A 16804-nucleotide genomic window follows, 5' to 3' on the forward strand; every position below is an offset into this window, starting at 1 on the left:
AGGTGAAGGAAAAAAAAAAGAAGGTGCAGGGCTTAGTGACATTATATATACATAACAGAGATACCAATAACAGGACAGCAAATTCCAGAGGGAAAAGGAGAGGGAGTTAGGGGGAGGGGACAAAGGGGGTATAAATTGGGACATGGGGGAGTGTGGTGAGTATGCTATATTTAGTGGGACACTTGAATCCATGTAATCTCAATAAATTAAAATTAATAAAAATTTAAAAAGAACACAATGAGGCATTACCTCATACGTACCAGAATGGCTTTCATTAACAAATCAACAAACAACTTAGTGCTATGAGGGTGTAGAGCAGGGGTAGGGAACCTTTTTGGCTGAAAGAGCCATGAACGCCACATATTTTAAAATGTAATTCCGAGAGAGCCATACAATGACCCGTGTACATTACACATTATCCAGTAAAAATTTGGTGTTGTCTCGAAGAACAGCTGTGATTGGCTCCAGGTACCCACAACCATGAACATGAGCGGTAGGAAATGAATGAATTGTAATACATGAGAATGTTTTATATTTTTCTTATTTTTTTATTAAAGATTTGTTTATGAGCCAGATGCAGCCATCAAAAGAGCCACATCTGGCTCGCAAGCCATAAGTTCCCAATCCCTGGTGTAGAGGAAAGGGATCCCTCCTAAACTGCTGATGGGAATGCAGACTTGTGCAGCCACTGTGCAAACAGTATGGAGTTTTCTCAAAAAGTTAAAAATAAAACTACCTTATGACTCAGCTATCCCATTTCTAAGAATATATTTTAAGAATCCCAAAATGCTCATTCAAAAGAAGATATGCACCTCCATGTTTATTGCAACATTGTTTATAATGGCCAAGATCTAGAAACAGCCCAAGTGTCTGTAATTGGCCAAGTGGATTAAAAAGCTATGGTGCATTTACACTATGGACTACTGTGCTATCATGAAAAAGAAAATCTTACCTTTTATTATGACATGGATAGACCTGGCAGGGTCACATGGAACAGATGGACAGCTGTCAGAAGGAAGGGTAAAAGGGTGACAAGATCAAAGAAGGTGTAAGGATTAGCCAAATTATATATACATATCACATAGATACAGTCCTCAGGGTAGCAATTCCCAGAGTGAAAAGGGGGATAGATGTGGGTGGGGGGACAAAGAGAGTGAAATGGAGGTGGAAAAAGACTTTGCATTGGTCATGTGAGGTACAATGTGGTGAGTAGAGGGTGTTATATTGAGCAGGATGCTTGAAACCGTGTCAACACAATAAATTAAAAGTTAAAAAAAAAATAATTTAACAAAGACAAATGACCCAATTGAAAAATGAGCAAAAGATTTAGATAGACATTTCTCCAAAGATGATATACAAAGTGACCAAACAGGTACATAAAAAGATTAGTCTTACATCACTAGATAGATCCTCAAGAAAGAAAATTAACAAAGAAACCGCAGACCTAAAGGACACACTAGATCAACTCAATTTAATAGACATCTTCAGAACCTTTCACCCTAAAGCAGCAGAATATACATTCTTTTCAAGTGCTCATGGTACATTCTCTAGGATAGACCACATGTTAGGGCACAAAAGTGGTCTCAAGAAATTTAAGACGATTGAAATCATATCAAGCACTTTCTCAGATCACAATGGCATGAAACTAGAAATCAACCACAACAGAAAAGCTCAAAAATTCTCAAACACATGGAAAATAAATAGCAGGTTGTTAAATAATGAATGGATTAAGAATGAGATCAAAGAAGAAATAAAAAAATTCTTAGAAACAAATGATAATGAGCATGCAACAACGAAAAATTTATGGGACACAGCAAAAGCAATACTGAGAGGGAAGTTCATAGCAGTACAGGCACATTTTAAGAAACTAGAAAAAGCTCAAATAAACAACTATACCCTGCATCTAAAAGAACTAGAAAAAGAACAGCAAGTAAAGCCCAAATGTAGTAGAAGGAAGGAAATAATAAAGATCAGAGCAGAAATAAATGACATAGAGGCTAAAGGAACAATACAGAGGATCAATGAAACTAGGAGCTGGTTCTTTGAAAAGGTATACAAGATCAATGAACCTTTAACTAGACTCACCAAGAAAAAAAGAGAGAGGACTCAAATAAATAAAATTAGAAATGAGAGTGGAGAAATAACAACTGACACAACAAAAATACAAAATATTGTAAGAAAATACTATGAAGAACTGCATGCCAACAAACTAGACAACCTAGATGAAATGGACAAATTTCTTGAAACATACAATCTTCCAAAAATCAATCTGGAAGAATCAGAAAACCTAAACAGACCGATTACACCAAATGAGATCGAAACAGTTATCAAAAAACTCCCAACAAAGAAAAGTCCTGGGCCAGATGGCTTCACAACTGAATTCTACCAAATATTCAAAGAAAAAAAACTCCTATCCTTCTCAAGCTATTTCAAAAAATTCAAGAGGAATGAAGACTTCCAAGCTCCTTTTATGAGGCAAGCATAAATCTGATTCCAAAACCAGGCAAAGACAACACAAAGAAAAAAAACTATAGGCCAATATTCCTGATAAATATAGATGCTAAAATTCTCAACAAAATATTAGCAAACCAGATACAACAATATATGGAAAAAATCATACACCATGATCAAGTGGGATTTATTCTGGGGAGGCAAGGCTGGTACAATATTCACAAATCAATCAATGTGATTCATCACATAAACAAAAGGAAGAAAAAAAACCACATGATAATTTCAATAGATGCAGAAAAAGCATTTGATAAAATCCAGCACCCATTCATGATCAAAACTCTCAACAAAGTGGGAATACAGGGAACATACCTCAACATGATAAAAAGCCATCTATGACAAACCCACAGCCAACATTATACTCAATGGGCAAAAATTATAAGTAATCCCCTTAAGATCAGGAACAAGGCAGGGGTTCCCCCTTTCACCACTGTTATTCAACATAGTTCTGGAAGTCCTAGCCACAGCAATCAGACAAGAAGAAGAAATAAAAGGCATTCCAGTTGGAAAAGAAGAAGTAAAGCTATCATTATTTGCAGATGATATGATATTGTATATAGAAAACCCTAAAGTCTCAGTCAAAAAACTATTGGACCTGATAAATGAATTCAGCAAAGTGGCAGGATATAAAATTAATACTCAGAAATCAGAGGCATTTTTATACATCAACAATGAACAGTCAGAAAGAGAAATTAAGGAAACAATCCCCTTCACTATTACAACAAAAAAAATAAAGTACCTAGGAGTACATTTAACCAAGGAGACTAAAGACTTGTACTTGGAAAATTATAAAACATTGATAAAAGAAATCAGGGAAGATACAAACAAGTGGAAGCATATACCGTGCTCATGATTAGGAAGAATAAACATCATTAAAATGTCTATATTACCCAAAGTAATTTATAAATTCAATGCAATACCAATTAAAATATCAATTACATACTTCAAAGATATAGATCACATATTCCAAAAATTTATATGGAACCAAAAGAGAACACGAATACCCTCAGCAATCTTAAAAAAGAAGAATAAAGGGGGAGGTATCACACTTCCTGATATCAAGCTATACTACAAGGCCATTGTACTCAAAACAGCCTGGTACTGGCATAAGAACAGGCACATAGATCAATGGAACAGAGCAGAGAACCCAGAAATAAACCCACAGCTCTATGGACAACTGATATTTGACAAAGGAGGTAAGGGCATACAATGGAGTAAAGACAGCCTCTTTAATAAATGATGTTGGGAAAACTGGACAGCTACCTGCAAAAAAATGAAACTAGACCACCAACTTACACCATTCACAAAAATAAACTCAAAATGGATAAAAGATTTAAATGTAAGCCGTGAAACCATAAGCATCTTAGAAGAAAACGTAGGCAGTAAACTCTCTGACATCTTTCGCAGCGATATATTTGCTGATGTATCTCCATGGGCAAGTGAAATAAAAGACAGGATAAACAAATGGGACTATATCAAACTAAAAAGATTTTGCACAGCCAAAAACAATAAAAACAGAATAAAAGGACAAACTGCACAATGGGAGAACATATATGACAGTATGTCTGATAAGGGGTTAATAACCAAAATTTATAAAGAACTTGTAAATCTCAACACCAGAAAGACAAACAATCCAATCAAAAAATGGGAAAAAGTAATGAATAGACACTTCTCCAAAGAGGACATACAGATGACCAATAGGCATATGAAAAAATGCTCAACATCACTAATCATTAGAGAAATGCAAATTAAAACCACAATGAGATATCACCTCACACCGTTCAGAATGGCACTCATCAACAAAACAACACAGAATAAGTGCTGGCGTGGATGTGGAGAAAAGGGAACCCTCCTGCACTGCTGGTGGGAATGCAGACTGGTGCAGCCTCTGTGGAAAACAGTATGGAGATTCCTCAAAAAATTGAAAATTGAACTGCCTTTTGACCTAGTTATCCCACTTTTAGGAATATACCCCAAGAACACCATAGAACGGCTCCAAAAGGAGAAATGCACCCCCATGTTTATGGCAGCATTTTTCACAATAGCGAAGATCTGGAAACAGCCCAAGTGTCCGTCAGAGGACGAATGGATTAAAAAGCTTTGGTACATATATACTATGGAATACTACTCAGCCATAAGAAATGATGACATCAGATCATTTACAATAACATGGATGGACCTTGATAACATTATACGGAGTTAAATAAGTAAACCAGAAAAAGCTAAGAACTATATGAACCCATACATAGATGGGACATAAAAATGAGATTCAGAGACATGGACAAGAATGTGATGGTAACGGGGGTTGGGGGTGGGGGATGTCGAGAGGGTGAGGAAGTAGAGAGAGGGAGTGGGGGGAGGGGAGGTGCACAAAGAAAATCAGATAGAAGGTGACAGAAGACAATTTGACTTTGGGTGAGGAGTATGCAGCATAATCAAATGTCAAAATAATCTGGAGATGTTTTCTCGGAACATATGTACCCTCATTTATCAATGTCACTGCATTAAAATAATAAAAATAAGATTAAAAAAATGGTTAGTCTTTAGGAAAATGCAAATCCAAACCACATTGAGGTACCATTTCCCACCCATTATAATGCTTATAATCAGTAAGACAAATAATAAGTGTCAGAAAGGATGTGGAGAAGTTGGAACCCTCATAATTCCTGATAAAAATGTAAAAATTTTTAGCCTCTTTAGAAGATAGTTTGGCCCTTCTTCAAAATGTTAAAAATGTGAGCCACCAATTTCACTCTTAGACATATGCTCAAGAAAAATGGAAACATAGGTGCACACAGTCTTGTATGTAAATGTTCATAGAAGCATTATTCCTAATATCTCCAAACTAGAAACCATTAACATGTTTACAGTTGGTGAATGGATAAACACAATGTGGTATATTCATAGAACTGGAATTCTATTAAGCAGTTAAAAGAAATGAACTGCTATTCCATGATACAAAATACATGAAACTGAAACATTGTAAGTTTAAATAGTCAAACAAGAAAGATATCTTACATGATTTAATTTATATGAAATATCAAGAAAAGGCTAATAATTTATAGAGCAAAAAGCATATTTGTATGTGGTTGTCAAAAGCTCAGAGAGGGGGCAGGAATTGACTGCAAGCCAAAATGAAGGATCTTTTGGAGGTGACAGAAATGTTCTATTTCTGGATGATGGTTATGATTGCAAAATTCTACAAATTTACTAAAAATCATTGAATTATACTACCTAAAAATGGGTGAATTTTATGGTGTATACATTATATTTCAATAAACATTTTTAAATGGACAGAAAAAAGCAGATTACAGTCAAAGGAATGATAATTAAACTGTTCTGGTTACTACTTCTACGTACCCCACTACATCAAAAAAAGTGGTTGAAACAATAGTCATTTTCTCATCCTCACAGATTGCATGTATAAGGAATTCAGACAGGCCTTAGTTGAGCAATTGTTTATCTCTTTGGCTTTGACTGAGGTCACTTGGCAGTAATCAGCAAATTTGAAGGGACCAAGACTGCTTTGCTCATATGTTCAGCACCTGAGTGGGGATGACTCAAAGACTAGAAATGCCAGCCAAAGTACATGGCTTTCCATATGGCTTCACTTCCTCATACCATGGTGGCCTCAGGATAGGAACTTCTTACTTCGTGGTTTAGGGCTCCAAGTCTGTGTGTCCACCAAGCAAGTTAGAAAGTGCATTGTTATCTTTGAATATATGTATCCTGATTTATTGATGTCACCCCATTAAAAAAATAAAATTATAAAAAAAAAATAAAAATAAAAAAAAAATAATAAAAAAAAAAAAAAAAAAAAAAAGAAAGTGCATTGCCTTTAGGCCTTGGCCGGTTTGCTCAGTGGATAAAGCATTGGCCTAGTGTGCAGATGTCCTGGGTTTGATCCCGGGTCAGGTCACACATGAGAAGCAACTATCTGCTTATCTTCTCATCCCTTTCCCCGCTTTCCCCTCTAGTAGCCAGTGGCTCTATTGCTTTGAGCGTCAGCCTCAGGCACTGAGGATAGCTAAATTGATTTAAGCATTGGCCCCAGACGGGGGTTGCCAGATGGATCCCCGTCAGGGTGCATGCGGGAGTCTGTCGCTCTATCTCCCCTCTTCTCACTTTAAAAAAAGCAAGAAAGTGCATCACCTTTTATGACTCAGCATCAGAATTCACCCAGCACTTTATGTCATAATCCGTCAGTCAAAGCAGCCAAAAACCACCCAGAATTAAAGAGAAAAAACATTTGGTCTATCTTTTGATGTGACAAAGAATTTGGGAGCCATATTTTAAAACTGCCACATAAACTGACAGCTTACTTCTCTAGAGCAACAAAAGTGACCAGAACACAATGAAATCATGTCTTTAGTCTGTTGAAAGAAAACCACTATCAATCTAGCAATAATTACTATTTTATTGGCAATTTATACTAATATTCAAGGAAATGTAAATCATGTGATTTTATATTAAAAATTTTAATGTAAAGTACAAGAATAAAGGAAAGACCCACTAGTTCTTTTTTATTAAGTATTATAACCTTGGTTGTAAACCTGACCAGGAAAATATGAGAAAGGAAATTTTAAATCACAGACCAATTGTATTATAAACATAAATTCAAAAATCTTAAACAAAATTTAAACCCAATACAGTGATATATAAAAATGATAATACATTATGACCTAGTTGATTTATTCCAGAAGTACTAGGTATATTTAACATTAGAAAATCAAATATGGTAATCTATTATATTATTACATAAAAGGGAAAATATTTGATAATATCATCAGTTTCAGAAAAGCACTTACCAAAATTCAACATCAATTCATAATAAAAAGTCATAGGAAATAGGGATTGCAAAGCAAGTTCTTACCCTGAAAAAGATCTGCAGAAAACCTATAGTCACCATTATACTTGATGTGGTGAAGCTCAGAAATTCTTCTGTTTAAGATCAGGACAACACACAATTTATAGGTATCATCAATTTTATTTAATATTTTACTAGAAATCTTAACCAGTGTTCTTAGGGAAAAAAAGATGGAACGATGTCCAAGGGTTAGAAGAGCCAACTTAAAGAGCTCTAATGTCTCAGCTGGAAGAATTCAAGCAACAAAATAAAGTAGTATCAAATTATACCCCAAAGTATAAACTAAATATCCATGAGTCTTTACTGATACAAATAAATAATTGAATAAAAACAATGATGGGGGAATCAGGCATATCTCACATACCGAATAATTCTTTTAAAAAGTATATAGGTCGCCTGACCTGTGGTGGCGCAGTGGATAAAGCATTTACCTGGAAATGCTGAGGTTGCTGGTTCGAAACCCTGGGCTTGCCTGGTCAAGGCATATATGGGAGTTGATGCTTCCAGCTCCTCCCTCCTTCTCTCTCTCTATCTCTCTCTCTCTCTGTCTCTCTCCCTCTCTCTCTCCTCTCTAAAAATGAATAAATTAAAATAAATAAAAATAATAAAAAAAAGTATATAGGTCTATGATCTATTTGAGGTTAATTTTTGTGAATGATGTAAAATCTGTAACTAGATTCCCTCTATTTATTTACTGCATGTGGATGTCTAGTTATTTTGGAGCCATTTGTAAATATATATATATATACATATATATATGTATATATATATATATATTCATTCTATATTCTTTTTTGTTTTTTTTTTACTTTAAATTTGTTTCAGGTGTACAACATAATAACAGTGGTTAGACAGTCACATACTTTACAAAGTGTTCCCCCTGATAATTGCCGTACCCATCTAGCACCATGTAGTTATTACAATATTATTAACTATATTCCCTATGCTGTACTTTACATCCCTGTGACTATTTTATAATGTCTACTCCTTTCACTTTTTTGACTCATCCCATACTCTTTCCTCTTCTTTATTGTCTTTTTCACTTTTTAATTTTTTTCAATTATAGTTCACATTCAATATTATTTTGTATTAGTTTCAGGTATACAACATAGTGATTAGACAATCACATACTTTACAAAGCTTTCCCGCTGATATTTCCAGTACCCAACTGGCACTGTACATGGCTATCACTGCTTTTTACTGTTTTTACCTTTCGGTCAAAGATCAGTTGACTATACAGTGTGTCCATAAAGTCATGGTGCACTTTTGACCAGTCACAGGAAAGCAACAAAAGACAATAGAAATGTGAAATCTGCACCAAATAAAAGGAAAACTCTCCCAGTTTCATACCTATTCAGTACAGTTTGATGTGGGCTCACACATAGATTTTTTAGGGCTCCTTAAGTAGCTATCCTGTATAGCCTCTACAGACTCGTCACTGACTGATGGCCTACCAGAATGGGGTTTCTCCACCAAACTGCCAGTTTCCTTCAACTGCTTATCCCACCGAGTAATGTTATTCCTATGTGGTGGCGCTTCGTTATAAATGCGCCTATATTCACGTTGCACTTTGGTCACGGATTCGAATTTAGCGAGCCACAGAACACACTGAACTTTCCTCTGTACCGTCCACATCTCGACTGGCATGGCATTGGGCTGCTCCGCTGTATACACGGTGTTACGTCATCATCTGCGCGTGTACACATGCTGCCACATCATCCTACAGAAACTGGGAGGGTTTTCCTTTTATTTGGTGCAGACTTCACATTTCTATCATCTTTTGTTGCTTTCCTGTGACCGGTCAAAAGTGCACCATGACTTTACGGACACACTGTATATGTGAGGGTCTATTTCTCGGCCCTCTATTCTGTTCCAAAAGGAAATTTTCTTTTTCTATATTTTTAAAATTTTTATTTAGAAAATTAAATTTAACAGGGTGACATTAATTAATAAGAGCACATAGGTTTCAGGTAAACATTTCTATATCTTCTGAACTGTTGATTATGTTGTATACCCATCATTGAAAGTCAAATCATTTTCTGTCACCTTATATTTGCCCCTCTTTACACCCTTCCCTCTACAACCTTATTGTGTACTAGTATGAAAGAAGAGATGTTGGCGTTAGAAAGGAGTTGATTTTACCAGGAGTGAATATGGTCATATATAGATGGGTAGATTTGATGATGGAAAGAGGAGGAATTTCTCTTCTGAATGCTTCTCTTTTCTCAGTGAAAAAAAAGAAAATACCTGAGAGTGAGGATCAGGAAGCAAATAGTCAACTAAGTAGGCTGAGAAGGTGAATTTTTAGGAAAACATAATAAAATGGCTAAGTACCTTCAGTGTCCATTTGAGATTTATGGTTGTGAATTTAAAGCTAGTTGCAGAGCTGTGTGATGTTTCTCCTACATCATTCTAATGCTTAGGTGCAGGTAAGGAAAAAGCTGTTTAGTGTGCTTTACCAAATGAGTGAAGTTTAAGACAAGAATGCAAGTGGAAGTTGGTTTTCTATCCACAGATCTAGAGGCTGGGTTGATATCCTCAGGGTTCTCAACTGCTGTGTCCATGTTATTACTTGTCCATCTTTTCTCTCTTTCAAACCTCATGCAGTCAGATGATGCTGAGTGCCACCCTTGCTTAATGACGAGTGTAATCAGTTATCCTATTGGTCATGCTTGTTCACTCACCAAACTGCCGAATATTTTATCACCTGAATCACTGTTTCCTTCTCCACTATCAGGGAATTCAATGCCTAAATGGTAAAAAAAAAAAAAAAAAAAAGGCTGAGGAGAAGCAGTGTCCTCAGCAGACATTCAAATTTCTTTTTTTTTAATTTTATTTAGAGAATTAACTTTAACATAGTGACATTGATCAATAAGAATACATAGGTTTCAGGTAAACATTTCTATAGAATTTGAACTGTTGGTTATGTTGTCTATCCATCATCCAAATGAAATCATTTTCAGTCACCGTATATTTGTCCCTCTTTACTCCCTTCCTGCACTCCCTTCCCTCACCCTCTCCCCCATCCTCCTACTCCGGGTAACATCTTCACTTTTATCTATGTTCATGAGTCTCAGTTTTATATCCCACTTACATGTGAAATCATACAATTCTTAGCTTTTTCTGATTTACTTATTTCATTCAGTATAAAGTTCTCAAGGTCCAAATTTCAATTAGTGTGTGAAGGTGCAAGGAACACTTCCTGAAGCAATTGAAATAATTTAAAAGAAATGTAAAGGGGCCTTTAGTGAGAAACCTAAGTAGCTGTCTAAACAATTTTATAAAAAGAATAAATAATTTGAGCTTTATCTAGACTCAAACCCCTATAATGTGGATGCCAAACAGTTTTTGTTTTCTGGAGATAAACCACACTTTTCTTCTTGATCCTGGTTGTCTTTGAACTTGATCTTATAGGTCATTTATGCTTTCAGATTATATTTAAGAATCAAGCAAGCCGACCATATAACATCTTCCCTCATGGAATCACGGATGTCAGTCCTTGGCATTCAGGGAGATTGCCAAAAGGTGAGTGTTACCTCAATTTTATAGTTCTTACTTACGTGTAGGGACAGATAAGGTCACAGTCTCAATAACAACTAAAATTATGCTGGTCCTTGCTTCAGCTGTTATGCAGTATATAGGCACATTTTCATCCACCATCCTTTTATGCTATAATTTCTAGATGTGTTACATCTATGTAGTCTACAATATCCACAAGAAAATGCTATACTTTTTGCTTTAAACATACATATGTAGTTTTAGAAAATTATGAGGAAAATTATTCCTTGAGATTTATCCAGTTATTTACCATCATCAATGCTTTTCATGCCTTCCTGGAGATCCAAAGTTCCTTCTGACGTCACTGCCATTCAGCTTATTTCCCTTCAGCCTAAAAAATTCTTTAGCATTCCTTATAGTACAAGTATGCTAGAGATAAACTCCCTTAGTTTTAGTTTATTTGAAAATGTCTTTATTTTGTCTTTACTTTTGAAAGATAATTTCACTGGACATAGAATTCTGAATGGAGTTTTTTTTCTTTTAGCACTTTCGATATACTACTTTACTGGCCTTTATAATAGCTAAATCTAGATTCCATTGAATCATTCCTCCCTTGTATGTCATTTTTCTCTGGCTGTGATTTTCTTCATACTTATTCTACTTGGGGTTCACTGAGTTTCTTGGATCTGTAAATTTAGGGTTTTCATCAAATTTGGAAAGATTGTGGTCATTATTTCTTCAAATATTTTTCTGACCTGTTCTCTGTCTCCTTTCCATTACATATATGCTTGATCTTTTGGGATTGTCCTACATGTCTTAATGTTTTGATTATAATTTTTTTCCTTCTCTTCTGTAAATTAGATAATTTATACTAATATATCTTCAAGTCCACTAACATCAAACTGGAATTTCTGAGTCACAGTATATATATTTTTTATTTTTATACATAACCAGACCTTTGTTCCCAAATGAAGTAATAACTTGTATTTCTAATAATCATGTATGAAAATATAACTTCTCACATCTTTGATAGCTAGACAATAATAATCTTTTAAAATCCTGCCAATCTGGTGAATGAAAATGGTATCTCATTGCTGCTTTAATTTTAATTCTTTAGTTTCTTATGGATTTGACCATCTTTTCACATTTTTATTGGTCATTTGGGTTTCCTCTATTGTGAATTTCTCTTTTGATTATTTTTCTGTTGGGTTGTTTACATCTACTTATCCATCTATAAATCATCTATCTATCATTTATTTTCTTAGTTTACTTAATTATAGGCATTATTTTTTCCTGGTAAATGCACTTAAGGTAATATTTTTTTTCTGAATATAATTTTTGGCTACATTCCATGCTTTTGATGTCTAGTAATCTCATTATCTTTTGTTTCAAGAATAGCTCACAATTTGTTTGCTACAGTGCTTGTTTAACGATTCATGACATATCTGTCTCATGGATTGCATCCCTTATCAATTAAAATATTCTTCTTGGTTCTGTTTTATGCTCCTTAATTTGAATTCAATTTTTCTCATTTTAGTATGGCCATACATCCTGAGTTAGTTTATCTTTTCCATGTTGTTATCTCCCCATATTTTCATTTTTTTTATATTAGGTCTAACCCATGTATGTAAAGAGCATACAAGGGTGGGCAAAAATAAGTTTACCATTTTAATACAAATAAATAACAATAATTAATAAATAATAGTTTTAAAATAAACTCTGTTTCGCATACTGTCAACTGTAACTTATTTTTGCCAACACCTGTATATCTGAGTTTTGTTTTTAAAATCAATTTCTACCCTTCAAAAGGGGATTTTAGCCAGTGGTAGGATTCAAATAATTTAACAACCAGATCTCTGCCCTAATGACCATTATAAGTATATAAAAAATTATATACCAAAAGATAGTTTACTATTTCATGCATTTAACACTTAAGAACAATAAAAGAGGTACTCAAAACTAGATTATAAGAGTTTTAAAATATTAATGAAAAAATATTAAATAATACCTGACAAAAAAGCAATAAAACTGTTATTTAAGATATTTCCATATTGCTTCTTGATTGGCATCTTCACTTGCAATTTTTTTCACCTATGGACGGAATGACCATTACTACGGGCACTTAGAATATGCTGTTGCACAGATGAACATTAAGAAAGAGTAAAGAATGTAAATTTGTGATTTCTACATTGGGCGGCTGCCCAGGCACCCACCTTAGAGAGAACCCTGATTACAAGTACCATTTTAACAACCAGTTCGCCGAACTCAACAAAAAATTAGGTATTGGTTCTGCTAAACCAGTAAGAACCAGCTGAATCCCACCACTGATTTTAGCCCTATTTGACATATTTGTTATGTAACATAACATACTGATATGTTAGTATGTATTTTAGTAATTCCATATTTTATCTACATTTAGTTTACTGTTTTATTCTTTTTGCAAGTAGTTTTATTTGTTATGTATCTTTCTATTTAGTAGATTTGCTGTTATATGTATTTTTTCTATTCTTTACTTTTCAGTGAATATTTACTTTATCAAAATAATAGATGCTTAACACTACAGAAGGGTTGTAAATCTCACTCATTAGAGGCCTCCATTTTTAAGCATTTTTGCTTGATGTTTTTGGTAGTTATCTCTGTATCTCTAATAAATTACTTATATACTAATCTTTAGTTTCTCAACTTTAAACATACATTTACTTTATCTTGTGTTAAATGAGGATTTAGCATTGTGCTTTTTTCTACTTCAGTTGCTTTAGACTTCTGTCAGTGTTTTTAGTTCCTCAATTGGCTATCACTAGAACTTTAAAAATTTACTGAACACTCACTTTTATATTTTAATGATTGAATATTTCTTGGCTCTGTAAGTTAAGGATATTAGTAACAGTGTCTTTTCCCTTTTCCTTGCCTCTAATTATTTCATTTTTCAACTGATGGTCAGCCATACCTTTACTTTTATGAAACTAAAGTTGGTAACATATACTTTTGTACCGTATTGTTAAATAACTCCTTCGTCTGTATATTTATTCTAAACTTTAAAAATTTTTAAATAGCATTTATATTATTTTAGTATGGTTTATTATTATAAGTATATGAGCTTACTGCAGAACTATGTGATATGCTGTGATAGTTCTTCTTCTGTCTATACTTCCAATGTTTTATCATAATCTTGTAATTTTTGTGTTTGTATTCATAAAGACTCTATTTTCTTTTATTAGAAGAAATGTATGCTTTTCATGATATAACTTATGTCTTCCAGCTTCTTAAGCATTCTATATATTGCTTAATATCTAATCCTTTCATCTTCTTAAATACATTCTTTTTTTAAAATATAAGTTTTTATTTATTTATTTCATTTATTTTTTTTTCCTGAAGCTGGAAACGGGGAGAGACAGTCAGACAGACTCCTGCATGCGCCCCACCGGGATCCACCCGGCACGCCCACCAGGGGCAACGCTCTGCCCACCAGGGGGTGATGCTCTGCCCCTCTGGGGCGTCGCTCTGCCACGACCAGAGCCACTCTAGCGCCTGGGGCAGAGGCCAAGGAGCCATCCCCAGAGCCCGGGCCATCTTTGCTCCAATGGAGCCTTGGCTGCGGGAAGGGAAGAGAGAGACAGAGAGGAAGGAAGGGGGGGTGGAGAAGCAAATGGGTGCTTCTCCTATGTGCCCTGGCCGGGAATCGAACCCGGGTCCCCCGCACGCCAGGCCGACGCTCTACCGCTGAGCCAACCGGCCAGGGCCTTAAATACATTCTTGAATTTCACCAGCTTACTGTGCTAATTTGGGTTATATGCTTTCTAATCAAGCTACAAAGTGGCCATCTTCAGATTTTTTTCTTTGAACTTGTATGTTAGTGTCATTATTTCTCTTATCTTGTATAATTCTGTTTTTCTTTTGTTTTTTCTATAAGTCTATCTTCCAGTAAGTCCTGAATACATTAGTATCTAGAGGGTAAACTTTATGAGTCATTTTTGCTTCTTCATACATATTCAGCTATGCATTTAAAATATATAAAAGTTATCTATTATTTATATATATACTGCTCAAAAAAATTAGAAGATATTTTATTGCTTCAATTCATTTTGAAATATCCCCTAATTTTTGTGAGCAGTTTATTTGTAATAATGTGTAAGAACTGCCCACCTCAGTTCAAACTAACATACTAGCAAAAATCACCTGGGCCCATTTTTATTGTAATAAATTGTATGAATCTTAAATTTATAATTGGTAAAAATTTAGTTTTCATTTATTGAGAAACATCATGTGTACATATAGATTTGTAAATCTCTTGCAACATCAACATTATTACCAATACATGTCTTGTTATATTCTAATCAAGTTATTTTGGTGTTTGGATCTGGGTAGGTGTGAAACATCTGAAAGATATGCCAATTCTGCCAGGAAAAATATTCAAATATAAATGGACAGTGACTGTAGAAGATGGGCCAACTAAATCAGATCCTCGGTGCCTGACTCGATATTACTCAAGCTTTGTTAATGTAGAAAGAGATCTAGCTTCAGGACTCATTGGCCCTCTCCTCATCTGCTACAAAGGATCTGTAGATAAAAGAGGAAACCAGGTGAGTTCTTCTCTTTCCAAATGCTGTATTTGAAGCTAAAAATGAAATAATAATGTATATAAACTTCCAGATAATATTTCCTATACTTCCTCAGTATGTGTTTCTTAGTAGCATGCAGAAAATATAGCCATCTGCAATACTGGCCAATAAAAAAAATGAGTTGGGTTTCTCATAGCTGTTCATTGATTTTGAGTTCGGTGTGATAATTTTGCCTGCTAGGTGGATAGGCGACCTGATTCTTAGATTATTTCCATAATTCTCATATCCAATCTAAAATTTTACTTTCTGTAGGTGATCCTGCTCATTTTAACATGCTCAATTATCACCTATTTTTAGATGACCCACATATATTATAGCTTAGACTTCTATAGAGTTCAAAAAACATTTGTTGAGCAAAATGTAGGGAAAGATATAAAATATTTCAGAATATGACTATAATTTGTACCACTTCTGCTACTTTAAAATTAAAGTTAAATTCTCTGAATAAGAAAACCTTACTCCTCCACAAAAACTCATTGCCGTATTGCAGAAGCTTGACTACATGTCCATTTGAGATACATAGAATTCCTACTAGTCTCAAAACATTTCATTGGTTTAGAGACTAAAGCACATGAATTTTAATGCAGGAAAAATGTGATATACAGACCCAAAGATGCATAAATTTGGCCAAGTACTTATATTTTACTAATTATTTTCCACAAATTTTTGAAAGAGGACTAAAATGTACTTCTATATTCTTTAATTTCCTCCCCTCAGCATGCTGGTTTCTGTTAGATAGGTTTTGCAAAACGAAATTGATATATACTAGTGAAGTTTACACATTCAATCTTAGAAGATTCAATTAGCAAGTGACTAATTCATAACTTTGGTTTATATACATACTGCTCTACTAAAAATACTTAAAATTTTTTAAACAGGAAACTGAAGGTATTAGTGTTAGTTAACATTTTACAGTTCATCTTAGCTTTGTTATTTGATCTCTGTTTTCTACATTTAATCTTTTTATAGACTGGTATCCTTGTGGAAGGACAGTTGCTAGATGGAAGTTTTGGAAAGGCATTAATCTTATTTAATATGACTAACTTGTTTAAGAAAGACCCTGAATAATTACTCTGGTTTTTAACCCATTTATGCCAGAGGTTGAAATTTTTGAAATTCAATTCTTCAAAGAATTTCCAAAAATTCACATTACTTTTTGACAAGCTTCCAGAATGCTAGTATCAACAGCAGTGACTAATTCCATGAACCACATGCTAACATGTACCCTCAGGAGGCAGACATGTGTGAAAAATCAGACCTCAGCAGTGACCTTGAGCAGTAGGATATAAATAACTTCCATATCACTACTGTT

The 16804-nt window shown here is 34.4% G+C and overlaps 1 protein-coding gene across 2 annotated transcripts in view; it reads left to right on the forward strand.

Moving 5' to 3' along the window:
- The window catches only part of F8 (coagulation factor VIII), a 210351-nt gene that overhangs the window by 101563 nt on the left and 91984 nt on the right, over positions 1-16804 (forward strand). For both annotated transcript variants that reach the window (XR_010727831.1, XM_066249411.1), the window contains exons 10-11: positions 10807-10900; positions 15239-15453. Coding sequence is in view for 1 of the 2 variants with exons in the window: in XM_066249411.1 (XP_066105508.1) it covers positions 10807-10900; positions 15239-15453 (309 nt within the window). In the remaining variant the exon portion in view is untranslated. The remainder of the gene's footprint in view (positions 1-10806; positions 10901-15238; positions 15454-16804) is intronic.

The sequence above is a fragment of the Saccopteryx bilineata genome, chromosome X (genome assembly GCF_036850765.1).
Source record: "Saccopteryx bilineata isolate mSacBil1 chromosome X, mSacBil1_pri_phased_curated, whole genome shotgun sequence".
NCBI classification, from domain to species: Eukaryota; Metazoa; Chordata; class Mammalia; order Chiroptera; family Emballonuridae; genus Saccopteryx; species Saccopteryx bilineata.